Here is a 15869-nt window from a genome sequence, read left to right on the forward strand (position 1 = left end):
ACAAACACATTTTCTGGAGCTAATATTAATAAGTGCAATGTTATAACATCCTATTAAGTATGCGTGTGCTTAGACATAAAAGCTACTAGATGAAATGTGTTTATTTGAAGTTGCGCCATACTTAAGTAATCAACACATTATGTCTCCAGTTTTCGCTAATATTGAATACACTTGAATACCTCCGTCATTATTACACAATTTTGGTCGAATATATTTTATTTGTCAACTTGAAGTTTGCAATAAAACTTTAGCTGTTTAAGAAATCTGATGCGGATTATTTTTTATGTTTGAATTTTGTTATATGTTATCATCGTATTATTTCTAATCAAGATTATTAGAGCCTTTGCATAACAATCATTTATTCTATAAAATTGCCTTCATAGTAAACAACAATATTTTTAGGGTATGAACCGAACAGTAGCCGTGCGTGTGTAATAAAAAACTGGCTAATCCGTTTATCATGCCCTTAACGAGGGACATTCGCTAATCTCTGACACGCGTTGTATAACGCATTTACACCTTTCATGGTATGACATCATTGTGTATTGTCATAAACCTGTTATGAAGAGTTCCTTGACAAAATAAAAAAAATAAAATGATAATAAATAAACTTCTGAAATATTCGGAAGACTATTTTACAAATGAAATATAACTTACAAGATACAAGAATCTTTATTTAAAGTCGTCATGATCGGTGGAACTACGATGCTCCTAATTTATAAAAAGTAACAAATCTCAGTTCCACGACTTCTATAACAACCAAAAGTACATGCCTGTGATGTCTTTGCAACTGCTAATGCTGTGGATTTTTGTTTTAAGAATGGCTATGTAAATACAAATGTCAATTTCGTTGTAAGTGAAATGAGGGAACATCTAGTCAGCTGTCTAGAAAATAAAAATAATCCGTTTCATAAAGAAAATGAAAAGTCGCGATCCCTATGACTTTCAAATTAAAAACATTCTGTTCATGTGAAATTCCAGAACTACTGAGTTAACTTACAAATTTGATTTACATGTAGTCAAGCATTGGAAAAAAACACACACAAACAATGTGTTTGTTATTCATGACATTAATTTTAGTACATGTGCATATTTTATGTTTTTATTTTTGCCTTAATTTATTAAGGATTTTATTGATATAAAATATGAAATAAATGGTGACATAATTATCATCAAATATCTAATGTTTTAATCAACTGTAATCTTTTGTAATCCTATTACCCCCCGCGGTCATTAACACCTTTTTGATCACGCCCGATAGCTACCATAAAATTTGGATAACAGAGACCGGATGAGACCGAGACCGGGAAATAGTATCGCCCGGGAACGGGACAGTGTCGCCCCAAAATCATGTGATTATCACGTGACATCGTCAAAATGGCTGATATGGAGAGGATATTTTGTGTGATGTTCTCTTGCTTGGTAGTTGTACTATGCAACACTCAAGAACAGTACAGGGGTAAAAATGGTCGTGATTTCACAGATAAAATACAGGGTTCTCCTTGGCCGCAACCAAAATCATTGACAACCAGTATGACACAAAGAACATTGGACGCCAGTGTTTTCCAGTTCCGTGTTTCAACGCCTTCAGAACGCTGTGACATTATTGATCAGGCGTTCATTCGCTACAGAAATTATGTATTTGGTGCAGATGTTGATACGTTGAAATTTAAGCCAAAGTCTAGACATGCATCTAGATCTGACCCATTACTCCGAAAGGCCACTCCACTGGAGGCACTGACAGTCAAGATAGACACAAACTGTGATGGCTACCCTAATCTGGATTCTGACGAGTCATGTAAGAAAATAAAAGACATTCAAATGAAATGAATTTTATCTATAAAAATGATTTTCCTGAAAACTAGCATTTCAAGCTCGACTATTCAGGACTAAGGAAAATAATACTATGCACCCCAGTGTCGGTGTCAATGTCAATTAAGTCACACCTTGATTTAGGTTTTGCATGTGACCACCTTTAGACAAATACAAATTAATTGCTAATAGATGACTATTTGCTGAGTATTTCACCTTGGTAGGGGTGTTCATGCTCTTTCACAAATATAAATTAATTGCTAATAGATGACTATTTGCTGAGTATTTCACCTTGGTAGGGGTGTTCATGCTCTTTCTTATTGCACAGGATGAACTACTAGTTTAACATGATCGTAATGCACCAGTCATTTGTATCCATGGCCCCCCCCCCCCAGGTCCGGGGAATAGCAGGGACTTTGACTTTCGGTCCAGCCAACCCTGGCTAAAATCCCTGCTCTGCGGGGACGAACAGATGGTCAAATCCCCGACAAATGCCCCCGCACCCCAGGGACCCTAGGTAAGGCCCGTTCCCCACTATATTTAAAGTGAAAACAAAACCACCGCATTCACCCGGCACTGCGGGGCCACCTGAAAGGTAGAAACACGGCCCATTTCCCCGGCTATCCCTGGTATAACCCCGGACCTGGGTCGACTGTGGTTACAATTGACTGGTGCATAACACTTCTCCTTTTTTTTTACATGTGACTGCTACATGAATAAATGCTGTTCTCCGAGAGTACCTGACTGATACGCAAATTCAGACCCTAGTTCAACATTTTTATTTGAGTCAATAAAATTTAAGGGTGGGCAGAAAAAAGAGGATACTTGCGGGATGAAAATCTGGCAATTAATTTATAGTCTCCTTAAGTAATTATCTCAGCAAATACATCATGTATTGCATTGTTACTATAGATATGTATTCCAAACTATCCAACCAATCTAACTTAATTCATGATCACCACTTTATCGTTTTAATCTATCTTTCCTTAAATAAGCATATCACACACTGGGATCATTTCGATAATTTGCCCCATGCCCCCCTGCATTAGACAACACTATATGTGGCATTGCAAAGTGGTAATTAATGGTAATATAGGTAGATGTTTTTAATTTTCTGAAGGGTATTTCTTTGTTCCATCTTAAAAAATATAATTCTAGTCAGTTTAATTAAACTTGTGTAAGATAGGTTCATCCCGACCCGAGCGTAGGGTGTTTTGCGGAAATGAGGTTTACCGAGTTTCTGCAAAACACCTTGCTCGAGGGATGAACCTATCTTACACGAGTTTAATTAAACTGACTAGAATTATATTTTTTAAGATGGAACAAAGAAATACCCTTCAGAAAATTAAAAACATATACCTATATTACCTTAATTACCATTAATTACCACTTTGCAATGGGATGAACCTATCTTACGTCAGCGGCTATGGCAGAGGCTTTTTTCTCCCACCTCAGTTAAACAAAATAAAGTAAAAATGTATTTTTTTGGCAGGAACTCTTTTGTGCGTAGTGAAAATAAATGCGTTTGGATATATGATAATTTGTGGTTGTCATGGATATGCGTGCAGTGATTCAGATTATGTTAATAGTCAAATCGGTCTTTAAATAGTTCTGAGGCATTATTTCTTGAAAAAATTATGGTGCCATTTGAAGCGAGAAATAACTAATTAGCATTCTAAATATTGCCACAAGACAAGGTGTCCGTAATGCTACAGTCGATGGAGGTAATTTTGTTATGACAATAAAAAAGGAGTTCCAAACGGGTACTTGTTTGATCTTTGCCAGTGGGCAAGATAAGAATTTCTAGCATGGTTAAAAAAATATATCTACTTATGGGAGGTGGGAGGAATAATCATATACTGCAATGACGCAATATCTCCTGCGAAGGCAATGCATTGGTGGTGTAACACTATTTTAAGTATATTAAATGCAAATTGTTGCCCTGTATTATTCAACTTAGAAATTCTGGTTGAGGTTTTGCATGTAAGCAACCTTACCTTGGTAGGTTAATATTTCAGTAACTACTGGAAATTTTGCATAAAGACCTTATACAACGGTTCTCAACCATCCATCCTACTCAAATAAATTATTTTGCATATAATGCAAATAATGACCTTTTATTATTTGACTTAGAAATTCTGGTTAAGGTTTTGCATGTGACCAATATCTCAGCAAATACATCATGTACATCATTAAAACTTTATAGAAGGGCTTTTAACCATCCAACCTTCAGGCTAGATAATTCTATCTTGCATTTTATATAAATTTTGCCCCTTTCTTTTTTTTACTAAGAAACTCTGCTTAAGGTTTTGCATGTAACCTAATTAAACAGCGTTCCATGTTCATCAAACTTTACAATCCTTAAACTTAAAAGCGGGTGTAAATAGACCAGCATGCTGTCTCTGTTAGAGCTCTTGTTTTATCTGTCATTTTACATTTTACTTTTAATACACTGGTTAAAGAGTACTATAAACTTGTAAGCACATTTTGTTTTATTGCACAGATATTAAAACATGTTATGCAGTTGAGAGTGGACACTTATTCAAGTCCTAACTTGCTGTTGTTTCAGATACTCTGCAAATTACAGAAGATGGTACAGAGGCTTCCATACAGGCCAGCCAAGTGTGGGGCGCTCTAAGGGGTTTGGAGACGTTCAGCCAGTTGGTTTTCCAGAACTCCTTTGGCACTGTAATATCATATGCATATTATTCATGATGTTGTTATTTAATAACTTGAGAAATACTAAATATTTTTCAAGGAAATTTCACAGGAAGAAAGTTAGGACCCTAATCTAAAAATCAGTATGATAAAATTTTGATTTATGTGATATACTTATTGTACGAATGAGTTCACATGCCAAACATGCCAGTAAAATCCACTGAAATGACTTGTAGTGTATCAATATTTTGCAAGCTTAAAATAAAATTATATATTCATTTTAAAGAAATCCCAGAAAATGTTCCACTCTGACATCATATGTTTGAATATTAATTAATTTTTATAATGCAATATTTTGATGTATATTTTCAGTTTGTTGTAAATGCCACTGCGGTGAATGATGTTCCGAGATTCAAGCACAGGGGTGTTTTGTTGGACACCTCAAGACATTTCCTGTCCATGAGAGTGTTGAAGGAAAACTTGGTTTGTAGCAGCATGTCTTAAGATTGTTTTAGCAAGAACTCTTTTATAGTATTACATAATTTAAGTGTGAATTCAAAAAAAATGTAACAAAGTCTACTAGAATTAGTACCGTATATACCGTACCAGTATATGTACAAAGTATAATATGTTTGATACAAACATACATTGTTTGAAATGAATATTATAAAGGAATACCTTCCAATCATAATTAATTTATTTTTAATGTAAATTTAATGCAAAGTGCATAATAATATATAATTGAATTATTAGCTATGGAATGGAATAAAGTTTTAAATTACCATTCTTTTATGCAGGAGCTGATGTCACAGAACAAATTCAATGTTTTCCACTGGCACATAGTAGATGATCAGTCATTCCCATATGAAAGCAATACATTTCCAGATATGAGTGTGAAGGTAAAGAGAAATAAATCATGTCAAATTTTGAATGATATAGTTTGTTCTTATTAACCTGTCAAAGTGGTGATTATTGAAACTTTATTCGTAGAAGCTCTTTTATTACATGATTGGAGTTGAAGACCGGCATCTCATTAGAAATGGTCAGTTCATGTTTAAGCCAAGTGTTAAAAAGGACTGGGTACTGCTGAAAAGACACAGGATGCTAAGGGTGAAAAAGGCACATTGTATCAGAGTGTGAAAGAACTTGAACATTATGAACTTGACAGAAAATGTTGGGAAGTGTGTTTAATTGTAGTAATATTTGCCTTCAACTGCCGAATATGTGAAGTTTGTATGTATAAAATCATTTTTAATCAGTTTTAATTAAAACAAAAATATTATTTGACGGTCTAGAGCATTTATTTCTCTGAAGGCAGAAAGGTGGCCATGCTGATATCCGTAAGGGAAGAAAGGTGCAACCAAAACAAGATAGAGTGCAGCACCTTTCCATTATTCTTAAGCTAAAGCCCTCTGGATGGCATTTTGAATCCAATTGCAAAGCAGCCATCTTTTGACATGCATGTACCAGTTTACACTATCCACTCAAAATAACGATTCATTCTTCTGTGAAAAGTTTACATTTATTAAGGGAAGGGATTTACATCTGCACATACAATATCATTATATATGTAACATTTTTATGTAACAGGTTTCCTCTCATTCTGTCAATGTTTGTGTTTCAGGGAGCTTATTCACCCAGACATGTTTACACTTACGAAAATGTGAAAGAAATTATTGAGTTTGCTCGACTGCGTGGCATACGAGTAATTCCTGAATATGACACACCAGGTAAGAAGTAGGTCCAATTACATAGTATAATCTTAATGGTCAACATGCTAACAGTTATTAGTTCCTTGGAATCAGGTCACGCTCATATAGTTAGAACGTCTGGCTTCTGCATAACATAATAAATATAATGTATGACATTGACTCTGCCTTTGTTTGTAAATTTATTTCAAAAGACCTCTGATAACATTTCCATCAACACTGTATATACATTCTGTTATTACATATGGTTTAAAGGTCACACTCAATCTTGGGGTAAGGCCATAGAAGACCTGCTCACCAAATGCTACAAGGGAACAGAGTGGACTGGAGACTATGGCCCCATAAACCCAGCCCTAAACTCTACCTTTGATTTCCTGGAGAAGTTCTTCACAGAGATATCCCAGGTGTTCCCGGACCACTACATGCACCTCGGAGGGGACGAGGTGTCATTTACATGCTGGTAAGCAATCCGTTTAATGGTTGGTGATTATTCTGCTGTATTGAGCTATTCACATACAACTTTGCACATGTGTGTGTTCTGCCCTGTAATTTAACTCCCCAATTTGAAAACAATTTAATTGGGTTTGCATTTAACATTTGCTGAAGGAAATGACATAAGCCTCTGAATGATACAATTATAATTACACATTTTAACATCATTATTTGCTTGTTATTTTATTGTGACAGTCAGAAATAGTTCCTATAGGTGTGCAATCCATTTAAAAGATGATTACTATGTTATTATATCTGGCCTGTTATTGCATTTTTACAGGGAGAGTAACCCTGATATCACAAAGTTCATGAAGGCAATGGGCTTTGGGAAAAAATACTCGGCTCTGGAAGAGTACTACATGCAGAGGTAACAGCAAAGCAAACATGTAGAAGTGTTTATAGTTGACTTCCAAAAATGGCCTATAAAGTCTCACTATTACCACATATATAATGATGTAAAATTTATCAAGATGTACAATAACTTTCAGTTAAAAAAAGTTTTTGTTTTGTTTTTATTCCGACAAAGAATGGTTACTAATGGTACTAAATGGGGATTATCTCGTCATCAATATTTTTGAATATGCACTTTTTAGCTAGGTTTTTCTGTTATTTAGTTGGGGTATGACGTTAGGCACCTGTGCGGGCGGATTAGCTTGTGCTTGGGATGGCCTCAACAATTAGTTTAGCTGTAACTTGGCATTGCATAATTGGATTTTAAAATAACTTGGCAAATGATCACCATGACAAAATGGTGTGTTATGTAAAAAAAATCATGTCTGTAGGTCAAAGTTGAAGGTCACACACAACAGTCATTGGTCAAATTCTTTAGATTGGAGTATGTTGTTCCCAACTTGTTGGGGTTGCTGGCTTTTCAGAGTGCAAGCTGATTAAAGCTGGTGATTGACATTGCCTCAACAATCTGTACGGGCTTTAGCTTAGCCATGCTAAAGGAGATTTTATAATAACTTGGCAAATGTTCACCATAACAAGATGGTGTGTTGCTGCAAGGCCCATGTCTGTAGGTGAAAGTTCAAGGTAACATTAAAGATTAACATTGGTCAACAACTCTTGTATTTCATTTTCCTGGCTTTAATTTGGCCATGCGTTTTGGAATTTAAAAATAACCTGGAACAAATGTTCACTATAATTAGCTTGATGCCAGAACAAAACCAATAAAACGATGAGTTCTTTATCAATAAAGACACTAATATTCAATTAAACAACCTTGCAAAAAAACTGTTTAATAATTCCTACTCAGCGGTGGGCTTTTTGCCAACATAGACCAGATTGACAAGGGTATATGCTCACTATATGATTGGTCTATGTTGGCAAAAAGCCCGCCGCTGAGTAGAAATTATTACTAACTGAGTATGGCCACTTTTGTATGGCAAAAGAAACATCAGTATGGTGTTGCCGTATTTGACCTTTTGTTGCCAGAATTAAGAAACTGATTTAATTGCATTTCACCATTTTTAGTCTTCTGTTTTCATTGGTTTATCAATACGGCAACACCAAACTGATGTTTCTTTCGTCATATTTACCACTCAAATTTATTTTTTTGAAAATGCATTTTTTTTTTCAATAAAGCCACTAAAACACATTGTTGTGAAGCCATGTTATGAAACAACAGAACAAAATGAAATTATGAGCCTCTGACAGCTTCTGGAAGACTGAAACAGTTATATAGAATGGATACTCTGTTGGGTATTTCCTTTACATTCCACTAAAAATGGAGAATAAAGGTGTATTTGTTCAGGATTATAATTTTAAATAATTATGTGTAAATAAAAGAATGGTATCAACATCATCCACTCCTTTTTATAAGTGAGATAGAAAAATAGTATTATAGCTTGACCACTTGATCCAATTGTTTTTGTCCATAATCTGACGAGAAAAAAAAATGAAATTGATGTGGTTTTATGAATACCGGTATCCATTTTATAAATTTTTTCATGTTGTTGATATAAAAATGATGTATTCCAGATTAATAAACATTGTGAATGGTGTAAAGAAAGGCTACATGATTTGGCAGGAGGTCATTGATAATGGGGCTAAGGTAGGAGGTTTTGTTCACATAAAACTTTGTTTGTTTTACCATACAGCAATACATGATTGGTTCTTGTTTAATCTTGTCTGAGGTTGATTGCAAAATAAAGCTACTTGGTACAATTTAGATTGCATTTGATAACAAGTTGAATTGCACATTTATAAACTGTGTTTGAGCGTGTTATCTATTTAACTTCTTCATTTTTTTTTATTTTTTTTGAAGCTTGTTACTTTTTATGCTGTAAGGATATTTTGAAGCTTTGTCTATTTACAGTCTTTTGTATTCCATTAATGATTTCTATTTTTATGAGGATCCATATCATGGGCTAGTTTGTCCAAGTACAACCTATAATTTGATCCAAGTCATGTTATGTGCCTTATTCAGAATGTCAATGTGGTAGGCATTTAGGCATTTATGCAAATGCCATTTGAAAACTCCAGCAACAGAACATGAAAAATGAAACATAAATTAATGTTTTAAGATGCAAGACCTTTAAATGTCTGACCTCAATCAGATTCAGTGATGAAGAGCCCTCTGTTATTGCACATGTTGTCAAGGTCATGGGCATTTGTACATCATTTAATGTCCTCAAGCAGTTTAAATCATGTACATAACAATGGTCAGTCTCTTTATCTTATATGTGTAGCATTGATTTTGAACACACAATCTTGAACATTATGCATGTTATGTGATAAAGATTTAAATCCTTCAAAAGGTTCGAGAGATACAGACAGCACCTGGAAAATAATGATCCAACTTTTGACCTTTATATGAGACCTTGAGGCTTATACAGTCTCATAATCATCTAGGTTCAAGGGAACAGAGGGGGGGGGGGGAATGTAGTAAATTACTTTTTTATTCTTCTATCTTATTGACAAAGCAGATATTTCAGGAATACTATCATTTTTAAATTAAATACATATTTGTGGAGGCACTTTAGTTGCATAACAAATAGTTTTGCCCGTAGGTATCAGACGACTCAGTGATACATGTGTGGAAAAGTGGCTATGAAATGGAAGTATTTACTGTTACTCTCCTTGGCTACCAAGTGGTGCTATCTGCTCCTTGGTACCTAAGCGATATATCATATGGACAAGACTGGATTCACTATTATCAAATTGAACCAGTTAATTTTAATGGTAAGGCATTTATAAGAGCAAACCACCTTTAGATTTGAACTTTTGGCACTTCTGTGAATGTTCTAAAAGCTTGGTTTGCTAGATATTGTATTGGCTTGTGAAGCATTACTTTGAGTTACGATTTAAACATGCCTTTACCTTAAACAAGAACAAAGAAGGACACTGGTTCAACAAGTGTTACATCCATTTATAGTTGACTTAGAAATGGCTAGAACTTAGTATTGGGTGAGAAAAGTTTTATATTAGTATTACTGTGAAATCATTAAAGTTTGTGGGGCATTAATGTTCGTGGTTTTCGTGGGTTGGGTGATCCACAAATTCAAGATCCCACGAAATATTGATCCTTTTTTCCCTTTTTCATTGCCATGTTATGTACATACTCTAGTTTATTCGTTACAGAGGCCGCAGTATAGGTCGTAAATATCTGTCTAACTGTATATCTTACTATCATTGTTTTGTTAATATGTTATATCAGCCTTTAACAAATAATAAACCAAATCATACCACATTCTGTTCATGAAAATCTCCAGGTTTACAAGATGTGAGTGATGAGTGTCGGTTTTCGATTTTATTTCTTTAATTAAATAATTAATCGATTACATTAGAGGTTTCTGAGCACCCAATGTGACAATGTACAAAACAAAGCGTTTAATATACTTATTAAACAAAAACGTTTGAATAAATATTGAAATGAGATGCTATTCAAAAGTAATTGAATTTTAAACATCAGCTATCTATAGGGATTGTTGACTCAAATAAACGGACCTTCTCGGTGTTTTCACAGTTTGCAAAATTCTTAATTGGCATTCAATGGCTTCGTCTATCTGTATTAAGGATCAGGGTACATGTACATCTTCTTTAATGACCTTAATTTCCAATTAAATCGATAATTGACATGGATATATGCACTAATTGGCATGTCTTACCACTTGAGCGATTGTCATAAACCGAGTGACGTAGACAACGGAAATCAAGGGCCAGCGCGTGGAATGCAGTCGATCTAGGATGATTGCAATTTCAAATTTATTTATTTTTTCACAAATGAAAAACCACGAATTCAAGTACCCACGAAATTGTAATTTTTCGGCAAACCACGAAATTTCATGCCAACGAATATAAATGATTTCACAATATACCTCCAGGTTAACAAAAATACATGTAATAGTAAATGTGAACAATGTTCAATCTTGAAGTTCTGTCTAGGTTCATGCAGACACTGTTGTTCATGTATGGAAGCCAGGCTACCAGTCAGAGCTTGCAAGGGCTACTGCCCTTGGTTTCAAGATTGTATTATCTGCCCCTTGGTACCTTGACTATATCTCATATGGCCATGATTGGATGGGCTATTACAAAATTGAGCCTTTTGAATTCAATGGTAAGATAATATTAAAAAGTGTCAGCTTGATGAAAATGCATGGTCTTTGCAGTGTCATCAATTCTTCAAACAGCATTTAAAAACCTTTGTCCTGTACGTTAATTGTAACAACATAAAGTGTCCATAATTTGCAATGATTAAAGAGTGAAAAACCTATTTAGGTTATACAATATTACATGGAATAATAATAATGTTGATCAGCATTTCAATTGTTTAGAAAAATAATATGCATAATTAATAGTCTGAACACACAGCAAAAACCATGCACTTACAAGCTAAGTCCATTCACTCCCTAATCTTACTCGTAGTCGCTTGCATGTTGTAGGTGGCAGATGATACTGTTGTTCATATTTGAAAAAGAGGCCACTTTGAGGCTGAGCTTGCTAAGGTCACTGGTCTTGGGTACAAAGCTATTTTGTCCGCTCCTTGGTATGTGAACATTATCTCATTTGGAGATGACTGGAAGAAATACTACAAAATTGAACCACTGTCATTCAATGGTGAGAACTGCACATGCAAAGGCCACATGTTAGCGATTAACCAATACTGAGTCTTTGACTTGGCTATTTTGGCTTGGCTGAGTTGTATTAGCTTGATTAACCAATACTGAATTAATATTGAGTCTTTGGCTTTGCTTTTTTAGCTTGCTGAGTTTTATTAGCCTGGTATTAATGTATTATGCATCATATGCCATACATCTTGGCTAAAACTAAAAAAAACACTCAAGATATTTAAATGAATCTTAGTACACATTTGGCCAGATTCTATACACACGTGAAACAATGACCATAATAATAATTATTAAGTGTTGCCCTTGTTCCAGTGAAAACAAAACAGTAGTATAAGTATTGGCAGGCACTTGGTGGGTCTCTTGCTTTTATTATAAAAATGAAGCAGCCGAATTTATGTAATGAATTCTGCTTGTGCATTAGAAACAGGATGGCCTTTGAAGTCATGTGGCAATTTTCAGCTTTTGATACTTAGCCTGGCATGTAGAATGATTTCAATGTTTTAGGTGGCTAGTGACACTGTGATAGGGGTATGGAAGGGAGATTATCAGGAAGAACTTACCAAAGTTACTGCCCTTGGATATAAAACACTTCTTCTTTCACCCTGGTATGTGAATTACATATCATATGGTCAAGACTGGATAAAGTACTACCAAATTGAGCCTCTCAATTTCAATGGTGAGAAGTTAATTATCACCCATATATTATGAAATCATTGTCACTGGACACTGTAAAACCTGTATTTAAAACCCACTCTGCTTGTGCCACATTTTTTATATGAAGAGCTTTTTCACAGATTATACTTGTATGTTCATTGTAATCACATAGAATGTTCTGTGCTATGCTTCATAAAGGTCGCACTATACTTTTCAGTTATGACCTTACCCTACTAACACATTCTGCACCTAGAAATGTTTTACCCAACTAAATAGGGGTGGAAAATTAGGGGGGGGGGGTCTTTAGACTGCAGGTGATTTCTGACAGGTTGGATTTTGACAAGCCCATGTATATTGCCACCCAGGAAATACTTAAATTAAAAACTTCTTTTTATGAACAGACTTAGATGCATTTTTTTATATGATTATATACACATGGAACACCCCTGATCCCAGGGATTTTGACAAATTTCTTCAGCAAGGGTTGGATACCATATTTAAAGATTGTCTCAATCACCTCAGTGTGACCGCCCTCCCCCCCCCCCCCCCCCCCCTCCAGCTGAGGGGGAAAACATTGATAGGTACATTAGATGGTCTGGTAATACTGTGCATGAATGATCACTATGAACAAAACTATGTTTAATTAATCCCTTTGGATTTTACAAGTATGGTAATTAAGTTTTACTAAATGAGCTAACAGGATTTTATTGGCACGCCTATTCGAAAAATAAGGTTGGCAATACTACTTGCTCCAGTGTCTGGGTCAGCTTCTGCATCCGGTCCAGTTGTTGAGGACCATCACACATTGAGATTACATAACTCCATATTGCCCTTAATACAAATTATGGCCCCTGATTGACTAAGGAACTTAGGTTAAAGTTTTAGGGCACATTGTGTCCAGTTTAAGTTTTAGGGCAAGTTAGGATTTTCACTAATACATTCTATACCCGTCATTCAATTTACTTTATACTTCACACATTTGTTTACGGTTATCTTACAATTAGGTTTCATTACTCCATATTATCCTAAATAGAAATTATGGCGCCTGATCAACTTAAATAGCACATTTTTATTTTTTTAACCAAGTTTTTACAAAGTAAAACCTGGTAATTAGAATGATGTACATCGTTGTTTGGGGAGCCGGCAGGAATGCGGCGTCAAACTCACCTATGATATTGAATAATTTTATTTTGGTTCGTCATATAGCAACCAGGCTTAGTATATAGGAAGTGTTTATGGAGACCTTTCATGGGACTGTGTTTGGGGCCCCAAGGTTGAAGGTCAAGGTTACTGTAGCTAAAAAAGAAAAATTATTGATACTGCATAACTTTAGTTGGGTTGACATATTGCAACCAAACTTGGTTTACAGTATAGGAAGAAATTATAGAGACTTCTTTGGATCTTGTTTGGGACCCCAAGAGTCATAGTCAAGATCACTGTAACTAAAAATAGAAAAATGGTTAGTACTGAACAACATTAGTTAGGGTTGATATATTGTAACCAAACTTGGTATATAGGAAGAGTTTATAGAGAACTTGAATGGGATTGCATTTGTGTCCCATAGGATCCAGGTCACTGTTATTAAAAACAAAAATAGTTGGTACTGAATAACTTCAGTTAGGGTAGACCAAACTTGGTATATAGAAAGAGTTTATTGAGACCTTTCATGGGATTGTGTTTGGGGCCCCTAGGCGAATGTCACTGTTACAAAAAATTGATATCCATTTGATATTGAATAACTTTATTTAGGGTTGACATATTGTGACCAATATTGGTATGTATAAGGAGTTTACCGTATGTGTTTGCATTTGTGGCTCTTTAGAGTCAAGGTCAAGTACACTGTGACAAAATAATAGAAAAAAGGATGAAACTGAATCTCACAATGAAGGCTACAGTTATTCTCTCAATAATTAAAAACATGGTTTTGTTGCATTGCTGCATTTCTTGTTTACTTTTCAAATATCTTTTTATTGCTTTTGACAGGCATATATTATATCATCGTATTCATTTCTAAGACAAAGGAGTGTATATTTGAGCATGCTGTCTTATGACAGCTCTTGTAATTTTCATGTTTCCATTTACCTAACGAAAACTATATAATTCATAGGTCATCAGTAACTTCAGTCTATATTCAAAATATAATTTTAAAAAGCTTTAAAATTTGCTACATGTGTATTTATTGAAAACTAGTTAATGTATGTATTACCCAGGTACCGCTAGTCAGAAGGCACTGATCATGGGTGGGGAAACTTGTATCTGGGGAGAGTTTGTGGACGACACCAACCTTACACCCAGGCTCTGGTGAGTACTCATATCACATGACTCGGCAATCCTCTTTCATTGGTTGATTAACAATAACAAACTTAACCATAGACTTAAACCTTTTAAATTGATACTACACAAAGATAGGTATTTATTTATCCCTTTATAGTCATATACTAATCTATGAATAAGTTGCCCATAAAGCATGAGTGTGTGTATATTTCAGGCCGCGTGCATCTGCTATAGCTGAGCGGCTGTGGAGCCCTGCCAACGTGAATGACTCTGGGAAGGCAATGGGAAGGCTGGAGGAACACAGGTGTAGGCTTATCAGGTACACTTCTTTACTTCGAAAACTAACTGACTTTAACAGTCATTTTATCTACCAAGGAATATTTAACATTTACATGCTATTCTGTTGTATACTAATTCAGCAGAATTTGACAATCATTAGAAAGCTGATTAAAGATAATGAATACAACTCTTAATTGACTACCGGTATATTCATCCTCTTCATGAACATAGTCATGTCAGACAAAATATTTTTATGTCATAAAATCATGTTGTTGTTTTTTTAACTTAAAAAGCAAAGAAAAATTGCTTACAAATCACCGATTTGGTCTTGCTGCTAAATAAGAATAAGGTTTATGAAAGATGTTCTTATGAAGTTTAAGGCTATTCATTTTAATCTTGTCTGTCTTCTGAAGAAAAGAAAGGGTATATTCAACTGAAACTTGGTACACATGTTGCCAGAGAATGTACACACATAAAGAGTTATGCCCCTTTTCAAATGATAAAAAAATAAAAGATTTTTGGAATTCTCACTGCACTGCCCTTGTGGTGAAACACATTTATCAATTATCCTGTCAGTACCCATTGAAGTATTTTTATTTTTCCAGGCGAGGATTCCCTGCAGAGCCAGTTAATGGACCTGGGTTTTGTGACTATGAATATTAATTTTTCATAAAGGATGGAGTAAATATCAAAATATATTTTGTGATGTGCTATGATCAATCTATTACTTAATTAGCATCAAATGCTGTTTTGTGTTCTGTGACAGTTGACTACGGTACTTTATGATCTAATAAACATTATAATGTCATTCCAGTTTTTTTTGTGTTAAAACTTGGGAAATAAAATATACTTACATTCATTGTGTGTCAAGAGACCCTAATTACCTACCTGCTTTATTGTGTTGACAGAACAGGCAAAC

General features: G+C 34.8%; 1 protein-coding gene across 3 annotated transcripts; it reads left to right on the top strand.

Moving 5' to 3' along the window:
* Window positions 1-1342: 1342 nt before the first annotated feature.
* On the top strand, window positions 1343-15809 carry LOC128227774 (beta-hexosaminidase subunit beta-like). 3 transcript variants are annotated; one of them, XM_052938619.1, is made up of 12 exons: window positions 1343-1798; window positions 4382-4500; window positions 4843-4953; window positions 5268-5369; window positions 6095-6200; window positions 6435-6639; window positions 6952-7038; window positions 8655-8727; window positions 9686-9857; window positions 14608-14698; window positions 14886-14990; window positions 15556-15809. In XM_052938619.1, the coding sequence occupies exons 1-12, from the start codon at window positions 1378-1380 to the stop codon at window positions 15611-15613; spliced, it is 1650 nt and encodes a 549-aa protein (XP_052794579.1). In that variant the 5' UTR covers window positions 1343-1377; the 3' UTR covers window positions 15614-15809. The 3 variants fall into 3 exon arrangements, with proteins under 3 accessions (XP_052794579.1, XP_052794576.1, XP_052794575.1); XM_052938616.1 differs by lacking the exon at window positions 9686-9857 and adding an exon at window positions 11061-11232; XM_052938615.1 differs by lacking the exon at window positions 9686-9857 and adding an exon at window positions 12248-12419.
* The last annotated feature ends 60 nt before the right edge of the window (window positions 15810-15869 follow it).

Source organism: Mya arenaria, chromosome 3, assembly GCF_026914265.1.
Source record: "Mya arenaria isolate MELC-2E11 chromosome 3, ASM2691426v1".
In the NCBI taxonomy this organism is placed as follows: domain Eukaryota; kingdom Metazoa; phylum Mollusca; class Bivalvia; order Myida; family Myidae; genus Mya; species Mya arenaria.

Coding starts and splice junctions, on each gene's coding strand:
- LOC128227774 (XM_052938619.1), top strand. CDS start 1,378: ATGGCTGATATGGAGAGGATATTTTGTGTGATGTTCTCTTGCTTGGTA. Junction 4,954..5,267: donor GAGTGTTGAAGGAAAACTTG/GTTTGTAGCAGC, acceptor TCTTTTATGCAG/GAGCTGATGTCACAGAACAA. Junction 8,728..9,685: donor TCATTGATAATGGGGCTAAG/GTAGGAGGTTTT, acceptor TTTTGCCCGTAG/GTATCAGACGACTCAGTGAT.